The 9,833-nt window shown below is 36.0% G+C and overlaps 1 protein-coding gene across 1 annotated transcript in view; it reads right to left on the bottom strand.

The window, feature by feature from the left end:
- Nucleotides 1-8,125: 8,125 nt before the first annotated feature.
- knk (cytochrome and DOMON domain-containing protein knickkopf) overlaps nt 8,126-9,833 on the bottom strand; it is a 10,993-nt gene continuing 9,285 nt past the window's right edge. Inside the window, exons 12-13 of the mRNA XM_022844152.1 lie at nt 8,661-8,830; nt 8,126-8,363 (exon numbers count right to left, since the gene is read on the bottom strand). Of these exons, the coding sequence (XP_022699887.1) occupies nt 8,298-8,363; nt 8,661-8,830 (236 nt within the window). The 3' untranslated portion in view covers nt 8,126-8,297. The remainder of the gene's footprint in view (nt 8,364-8,660; nt 8,831-9,833) is intronic.

The following is a 9,833-nucleotide window of genomic DNA, read 5'->3' as shown; positions in this document are numbered from 1 at the left end:
CGACTAAGCCAATAATCGATTCCATTTGTTTTTTGCAGAGGCTTGAAATTATTTAGCATCAATGCTCCGCCTAAAATATAATGCCAGTGTAAAGCAAAGATGCTTTCAAATGTGTGACTGCCAGGGATATACTATCTACGCGTGTTTATTATTAAATTAAACATATTTCGTATACATTCTGTGTCACTGAAGGGGACAAGGCTAATTAATAAGTAGGGTATCTTTAGAGTCTATCTAGTCACACATCTAAGACAGGGTTTAACCAATATTATGTGTATTCGATGGCAGCTGAGCTAAAAGGTGTAGACCAATACGAGATAAATTGACGAGTTATTCTAAGCCGAGGCATCGAAGCAGCGCCTACAGAACAATTCATTGCGGGATCCAGCACTGATATCGCTAATGAGGAGTACGACAACATGTATCGATATGTTTTGCTTTTTACCTGAAATTGTATATTTATTGCAGGTTCCACTTGTTTACTACGCTAGCTCATTAAGCGATGGAGGTTGTTTCAAAGGCGCATATACTTTCGAGGTCGAGCCGCTACACATGTATCGAACTAAGCTAATTCTCATGGAAAAGGTGTATCCGAAAGCTAAGCCTATTTAATGCCAATAAGTTATATAATGCATTGGCTTTTTAAGCGTTTTACAGGAACATAAACTTTAGGCAGACCTCCTATATAGCTACTAATGCCGCGGCTGGACTGATGGCGTTGAATTAGATTGACAACCTCCATTCGTTATAATCATCTAACGCCTTCTAGACCTGAGTTAGTGCTCTTCCTAGTGGTTCACGCGCTAGATACTGTTAGATAGTCGGCTAACGTTTAAAATGGTGTGTTCTTTATCCTAGTGAAACAGGAGTATTTATAACAGCGCACCAGAAGCAGCAATTACATGATAGAATTTTATTTCAACCATTATTATTATTGTTTCTTAGACAAGCAAAAATCAAATAGCAGGTAAATCTTAAACTATCCAAAACAAAAAAGTAAAATTAATTAGAGATCGTTGTAAAGAAGCGCTTGGTTACAGAATCATAGTACGCAACTTCATCTGGCAATGACATTATCAAGGACCCTATAATTAAATGAAATTAGGAGTTTAAATTACTGCACCTTCTAAGGCCAGAAAACGTTTCTTGGTGTTTTATTCAAGTCGTTCGGCGTTACGTAAGACGCCTGGGTTCCAACACAGAACGCAATATATCTACGCTCGCCTTCTAACCTTGACTACCATATGGCCTGAAGCTTCACAGATAAACACGTTAATCGCGCTATCAAGGATATGCCTTTTTATAGAAAGTGACCAACAACCGCTTTAATTACTGCCCATACTGAAAAGCTTTTGTGTGCTTATTAATTTAACTTGGATTAGTTAACAAAGGTTGTGTCAAATAATATGATATTTTACGTTACTATCAGTTTCTCTGCGGCTTCTGAAGATTCCGAGACGGATTTTCAAAAAAGCTTATATTTAAAGGACTTAAGAATTTTATCGAAATTGATTAACATCTATATATATATATATATATATATATATATATATATATATATATAACAGCTGCCTTGTCACCAGGACTTGTCACCAGAAATTGTCAACCAGGACATTTAAGTAAGTAAGGGTTTTACATCTTTTTGGATCTTCAAAATACTTTGGTCATTTTAAACCTATACGTTTTTGGAACTTCATTATTAGCCAACATTTTTTGTATATAAGTACTTTAACGAGCTTACTTCTACTAATATCACTTAACGCACGTTTGAAATTAAAAAATTATTTGCGGATTAAAGGAAGAGTATTTTGTAAACATCTAGCTATTTCAGTCCTGGCGAAGCTGTATGCGCGGTAGATGGTGACGATACTGATTAAGGATGACCGTTAAGGATAACTTTTCTAACACATAAAAACATTTCGTTGAAACGTCTGTTTTGTTCGTAAACAGTCTTGGAAATAAAACATCAGAAAAATTCTCCATTTAGACATGTTACCCTGTACATGTAAAGGACTTCCGTGCATACGGGTTTAAATTTTACACGTTAAATAGCATGGTAAAGAAGGTCAATACATTGGGCTATCTGTCTCAAAAAAAATGCGGACATTAGAGATCTCCATCTTATGATAAAACAGGACTGTACATTTTAGATCCTTCTGAAATGGATCTTGTCTAATCATGGTAGGAACACTTTTTAGAGCGTTATTTTGTATGTACTTAAAACGCGAGTTTGCTTTGTAATTGCACTGCATTTTATTAACATTCTTTAAAATTGGCCGAACTTAATTAGATATACTTAACTTTATAACACTGCCACTGACTTCGTGTATAGTTATGCTAAGCATTTCAACCGTCTCAATCATAAGGCGTCTAAAACTTGAAGCAACCAATCTTATTGAAACATAGAGTGGTACAAAAATGAAACAATTTCCGAAATTTCCGTGGACGAAGAAAAGGTGTAATACATCCATAACCGCGCGCGGCCTCTTCGATGAAACTGACGGGAGTCGTTGGGAATAGGCAATATTCGTAAGCGGGGACCGACAGTGGGTTATAAACAACCCATAATTGTGTAGCGGTTGTTGTTTCACCGCCATAAGTCCAGAAACTGCCTAGACATATCTCCACGTTTGCACTACATTATGTACGAACGTATAGAAAAGCATTTTTGCAAAAAATTACAGTTAAAACAGTATCCTGCAAACGTTACCCAAATCAAGCAAAATTGCATCACCCTTTTTCTACGTTGACATTTTTCCTATATTAGCATTATCATTGCTATTGTCATTAGTATAGAGTATCACTTATTTAAATTAAACAATCTTGAAGTGCACGTACATACGCAAAAATACATAGCCGCCGAACGACCCAAGTAAGTTACAATCATAATTGTTTTATAAAATCAGAGCGTTAAGCGGAACTCCATTCCTAGCAGAAAAGCGCTACTTCAATAGTAGGTGACTACCAATGATGGCCTGTGTTTCGATACAAATTCGATTGAGAAGTTTACATCATGTCGCAACGAAACAGGCGTTTAAAAAAATAATCGAAAACAGATGCTGCAGCTATGTTCTTTAGGAAAGACCTTGGCAATGTTTAATTTGTGCTTTTAGTCAAACTTAAAAAGCTACTAATCTTTTATCTGTGTTGACACAATTATTTGCTAACAGAGCTAGCTAATTCCACTGAGCTTGCCAGATCATCTTTTCGAGACTTTGCTAGTTATCGTCATTCTCGCTGGACAAAGTCAACTATCTACGAATGGAACGCAAAGGATAACACAACGAAGCGTGACGAAGTAACTCAATTGTTACATAAATTTAAATTATCCTGGTCTGAAAAGATTGCACTATACGTGATTTAACAGGGTCGTTTGGGCCATTACCTAGCTCTAGTTATGGATGGAAATCGAAACTTCGCAAGACAACATAAAAAAGACATCTGAAGGACACTCGCATGGATTTCAAAAACCTAACTAAGCCATCACGAGTTTTGTTTTCTTATCACGAGTTCAACATCTTTGGAGTGACAACGTACGCATTTTCGATAAAGAACTTCAGAAAGAGCCGGAAAGAAATCCACACACTGATGATACTGGCAGAAAGACGACTCCGCGAAATGTTTGACAACCTCAATAAGTTAAATGAAGAAAGAATTTGTGTTCGTATACTTGGTAACACAGCACACCTGTCGAGGTCCTTTCAGCACACGCGCGATGAACAGATACTATCAACCAAGCTTAACGAGAAAGTAGTCCTTAATGTTGCCTTAAACTACTCGCCTCATAAAAAAGAAATACGTACAGCTACCAAGGACTTGGTGTCCGGAGCAGGGAAAAATGCCGGTTAGGAGGAACATTTCAGTGAAGACCTTCGGTCCACGACTATGTATCTTCGTTGCTCCCCTAACCCCGAATTGTGAACTTTTGGTGAGGTGCATCTCTCAGATTTTTAGCTTTGGCAGATCATCCAAAGTTTCATTGTGTTTATTTTAACCCTGTGGTCTAAATTTACTTTGTAGAGGTGCCTAATGCCGGCAGCTCACTATCAGTGGCAGTGGCAAAATCGAAGTGTACCATTCAGGACAAGATAGACGTTAATTACCAGGTGCTAAAGTGCGCAGTATTAAAAAAAGAAGCCAAGAACGTTTTTTGAGCAGTGAACAACAAAATGGCCTTAAGACAACTCAACGAGAAAATGAATTTAAGGAGTGGCCTACGGATAAACCAGTGCACGCACTGTGCATGGGTACACTTCTAACAAAGTGTGGATCCGCCTGACTAAATGAATTAAATTAAAAATAAAAGATAAATTGCTGCAAAGAAAAAAGATATCGGATTCAGTTGAAATCTCGGTCTAGTTCAGATTTGTACGAAAATAATGTTAAGAGAGCTATACAAATAGTATTTTAGCTCAAAACACATATAAAAGAAGATACATTTACCCATAAAAATTACGTAGATATGTAGCCATTTCTAAATGTCCTTCATAGCACGAATGCGCTAAGCACTGCTCATAAATTCACGTCAGATGAAATGGCCCTTATGAAGGAATAACCTCTAAACAAGTACTGAAGAGTCTATGGCTAACTTATTTCAAATGTGCAGCGTCTCCGTCTGTGTAATACCATGTTAATTTAATAATAATCTGGTATGAAAGAGCACGTTCTTATTAACAACAAACTAAAAGATTATGTAACATGGTTAGCTTCCTTTATCAACACGTCTCCCAAGAATGCGCCCTGTTTCATTATAAAGTTAGAATCTACGATGTAATTTTAATTCATTAAATGGACTAGGCATCTATAGGCTAGTGCATTGACGTGCACTAGCCTATAGATATTATATGTACCCTTCAGCTATATAAAATTTGAATATCGCAATGTACTACTGTTGGGATCGAGTAACTAATGGCATTTAGCAGTGGTAAAGTACAGGAAAAGTCTCCTAAAATATATATACATGTCCAAGCATGTCATTTATAATCACAAGGAAAAAATGGTTAGAGCTAACATCGGGATGGTCTCCATATAATAAACGTGTAAATAATAAAATATTATTAGATCAGTTCTATATTGCCTAGAGTATGATTATGCAGGTATCTGCATTTTTGTTTAATATCACTACGCTCGGACAAACTCCTCAGCATGCTCTATAAAAAAAAAGTGAAGGGAAATTCGTTTATAAAGTTCGATTAAATAAATGTAATTTATTTATGGTAAACTTGCGTGTAAATGTATATTTTCGAAAACTATTGCTTTTCTATGAGCCACACTATAGGACATTTCTTTATGCTAATTCCAACTTTTGGCAAAAAAGAAGCCTTTTCTTCGCAATAAAGAAATCTTTGTTAGTGCCTTCTCAAAAAAAAGAGACACGTTGAAATGATTAGCCAGTTAGTCGCGTGCTCGAATCTAAAATATAAGTGAAGTAAATGCTTGGAACTTTTATTATATGGGGGCCTGACGTTTTTATATATACCTGTGCTCTGTGTTGAGGTTCAAAAAGATACAATTGAGTTTTTCGTTTGTCATAGCTCAAATTCCTCCAAGTCGTCAACTTCGCTTTTATACTTGCCGGAAAGCAGCAATATAGCGTCAGACGCTCTATACCACCGTATTTGCCTCTGGCTGGCTCTGTGCGAACAATAAAAATTACAATTCCTTATCATTATTTCGTATTGGTCTACCCATGTATTTGAGCATGTCTATTTTTAGAACAGTTCCTACGGTACTTTGATCTTCACATGCTCTTTTGATAGCAGCATTCTTAGGACGTTTAAGCATAACAGCATGGCATATGAGTATTCTTCCCAGCGTCACTGTTCCTCGGTTAGATCTGTTCCCGTCTAGTAATTATCAACTTGGGCGTATGATTTTGATTTTCTAAGATTCAAATCATAGCCAGTCGCATAAATTTTATATTTCATTAAATTTTATATTTCGATGTGATAGTGGTAACGGGTTGGCCTAGTAAAATTAAGGACATTCGGTTGAATGACCTACGTAGGAAACCGGACGTGAAGCACGGTTTATTAATCGATAAAAGGCGCCAGGCGTTTAAAAAAACAGCCGACGTCGAACTCGAGCATTTAAATTACAACGTAAATGTCAATCATTCTCTGATATGTTGGCATGCCACTGGAAAAAATGACGTGGCAATAGAAGATTTCATCTCAGCAGTTTTTTCGTTTAATGCGATGTTTATGCCGTATTTTATTCGAATCTACGGGATAATCATTTCTGTGCGTTAAGACATAGCTCTTGGCTTTGAGCGGATCCTACAGCGATGACAACTTTATAGAGATTATGAAGTTGTTTAAGGTTAAACAGAGTCGCGTTGCAGATATTATTATTATCCACAAAAAAGCGTTATTTCCAGAGTCTCAACTTTTGCCAGTACCCCGTTTCTAACATATATGCTTGTTAATACGAAAAAGCATAGGTTGCAAGGTAATGGCAAGATTGCAAGAAAAGGCTTGGCTATGAGTACCGACAGTGACGTTAACCAAAACTAATTATATATCCTATATGAATAAATGTAAGGTCCGAACTTCGAAATAAACAAGTTATTGTAACAATGCTGTAGGATTTTTACTAAGCCTATATATGCTGTCAATCTGATAACAACGAGCAGGGTTTTGTTAAACGCGCAACAGTTCGTATATGTATGTATGTATACATATAAGTATACACTACAATTCTGTACACAAACTGAATCGAAAACAGCATTTATTTAAGATTGACGACAAAACTAATAACGATACCGCTTTTAAATCTTTCCAAACGTATTCATTCATTGATCAAAATGTCAGTTTTAAACATTCGTAAGCATGGGTGTAAGAAAAAGCATATAGACCGTCCGGTCGCGGACGAAAACATGAACTGATGCTCATTTGACCTGGCTCCTTAAAAATGTTCATTAAAGAACACAGCAGTGGTTGTTTTAGCTGTAGTATTTAATATACCTGACATGAAACAACGAAAATGTTTTCAAAAAGTCCGCCTCCCAAAAGGAACAAGACTAAACATTTTGTAACCAAAAGAACGTAAAGGCATTTGATTCCACTTAATTCAATACTTTCAATCATTCAACAATTACACGGTTTGAAATGAATAAATAGAAAATAATAAAAACAAATAAATAATTAATCAAATAGGCATTTTTTCACAATAACCAATGCTAAATTGTTTTGGGTACTAATAGAGACCTAGAAAATAGTATACTGAACATTTTTCTGGTCGCATCGAAGCTCAGAAATGTTTTTAGCTCAAAGACAATTTTTTTTTCAATTTGAAGAGAGAAACCTCTTCTTGTGAATTTTGTTTTTAGTGGGCTCTAAAAAAATACAGCGCTTAAAACAGTTATATCAAACCACTTTACTTGCTAATTAAATTTAACTTTTTTCTTTTTATTTTCTTATTTTTTATTTTTCTTGTTTTAATTTTTTTGAACTTATAATATAACGATAAAAATAATTAACATTTACTTAATATTTTATGTTGATTTCCCTAATAATTCCTTCATAGTTCGTCATTTAAATCGAAATCATTAAAAATTCCTAAATTCTTGATCATAGTTAAATAAATTTATATCTTTACAGTTACACAGTAACACCATTAGTCCCGCCGGGTTTTGTATTATTGGAGATATCATATTCAGAAAAGAATATTCTGCCAAGACGAACTGTTAGATTTAGCGGGCTCTCCTGCAACGCAATTACGTGAGACTTCTGTGCCTGAACGCCAAGTTTAATAAATGATCAGTATGTGCGGCAACACGTTGTTTCGTTAGTGCGCAGTATTTTTGTTCGAGTAAGTAAAAAGGAAATATTTAAAACCCATTGCAATCCCCTGTGCTACATAAAACTGTTGTCAAATTTTCGGAAAAGTGGATCTCGCTTTTACCTAAGCACTAAACTTACCTACTTTGCATGTGTTCTACCGCATATATCGCATCTGTTATATACTGGACTCCCCATCTATTTCATAGTCCTCAATAAAGAAACTTTTGTTGTTTTTGTTTCTTTGTTGTTGTAGGTTACAGGTTATACAACGTCGAATGTTACCTTACTTATGTTCATTATCATCACTCTCGCGGATATCTACCCAAAACAGGAGCCATTCCTTTAACGAACATAATTTATTTCTTTTCGCTATATACAATGGCAGTTTGAACAGTTTGTGTAGGGCACGCATTGTTGACAGCATCTAGCAACATTGGAGAAGTGCCAAATAGACGCAGAAGCGATGGCCACAAACATCTTCGACACACTTCGCTTTAACATCCGCCTACTTCACTAGGAACCTGCCGAAAATTCATCAAGAAGAAAGATTTTCCAGCCCATATTGCCAGTGCTATAGCTCTGAAAGACGCAAAAATAACAATGACCGCAACAACAACAACAAGAGTAATATTAAGTTTACTTGCACAGCCGCCACCGAAATTGTTAGAATTGCAATGGAAGCTGGGCAACTAAATTTGTTTATATCATGCGCGCATACAAACTTTCAAGCTGAATTCCTAGAATTCAATTTGCCGAGTAAGATCAAGTGCATGTTTCTGACCGTAATACTCGAGAAGCAAACTCGTACTTGAAATCTTCAGTGGTCGGTTTGGTAGGAGTACTATGGTTACTAGTGTCCATTGGCTTATTAGGTACCTGATAGTACACCATATCGGGTGTTGATGCGTTGGGAGTCCACTGAAGGGTGGCGGTAGCGCGATCGTCGCAATCTAGTTTGAGTTGAGCGCGAAATTTAGGGAACGTCGGGAAACTGTCCGTTTGACGAGGTTCAGTACTATTGTATAACCAAGCACACAAACGGCCCACTACATCAAAAATTAATCAGAATAGGCAAAAAAGCTGTCAGTGCAGTTATTAAACTCAACAGGGATGGTGTGGCAGCCAGAAGTGATACGATTTAAAAATTTCTATTATATATACATAATATTTCTTTTTCCACACTCAAATATTTAAGCCTTTATCATGCCCACCATAATTCTTCTACCGTATATATTACAGAAGGTAAAGATTTATGAAACGACAAGTTGACATTCAACACATTAAGTGCTTATATTTAGTTTCAGCATTAGGATACGTTGGTTCCGCTAAATTTTACTTCGTCCTACTAGTCTCGTCAAAAGATACATAGTTTCAAACGTCGCGGCCACAACTGGTTCGCTATGTTTATCTTCAATAAAGGAAGTATGTAACTGTAGATACCACCCAGTAAGTGGACGATCCATTGGATTCACATTGTGAATATGACTAACCTATAAAATCAGTTATGATAAACGCGAAAACATTCACGAGTACCCCGGTTTCAAAACATCGACTTTCCTACAATTTGATTACATTCTTTCAAGTAAATATAAAGGCAAAAACAAATGGTTTGTCTTTGCAACACGATACATCCATCCAGCAAAGTTATTCCAGGAAATGGCAACAGCTCTGTTTTTACTTTTTTATTAAGTTTTAAAACAAGCGGCCTTTGGTCCGACTTTCAGTGATAGGGTCAAGAAATCACATTATTGCAAGAGGTGGTTTCTACTGTAGGATGAGTTCAAACATTATTATATAGAGGAGATTTCAGATTTGTCAAATTACTTTTAATCGGAGTAGTGTGGCCATTCTCCAACTGGAGCGGCTAGATCCGAAATCGCACATTACCGAAAGTACAAACAACCTTCGGAGCTAATGTATGTATATCTATATACATATATATGTATATAGATATATATCTATATACATCTGTTAGGATAATATATATATATATATATATATAAATAAAAATATACATCTGTTAGGGTCAGTTCAGCTTGTAGTTTTACA

Source organism: Varroa jacobsoni, unplaced genomic scaffold (genome assembly GCF_002532875.2).
Source record: "Varroa jacobsoni isolate VJ856 unplaced genomic scaffold, vjacob_1.0 scaffold_1097, whole genome shotgun sequence".
NCBI lineage: Eukaryota > Metazoa > Arthropoda > Arachnida > Mesostigmata > Varroidae > Varroa > Varroa jacobsoni.
This window is presented reverse-complemented; position numbering and strand designations above follow the sequence as displayed.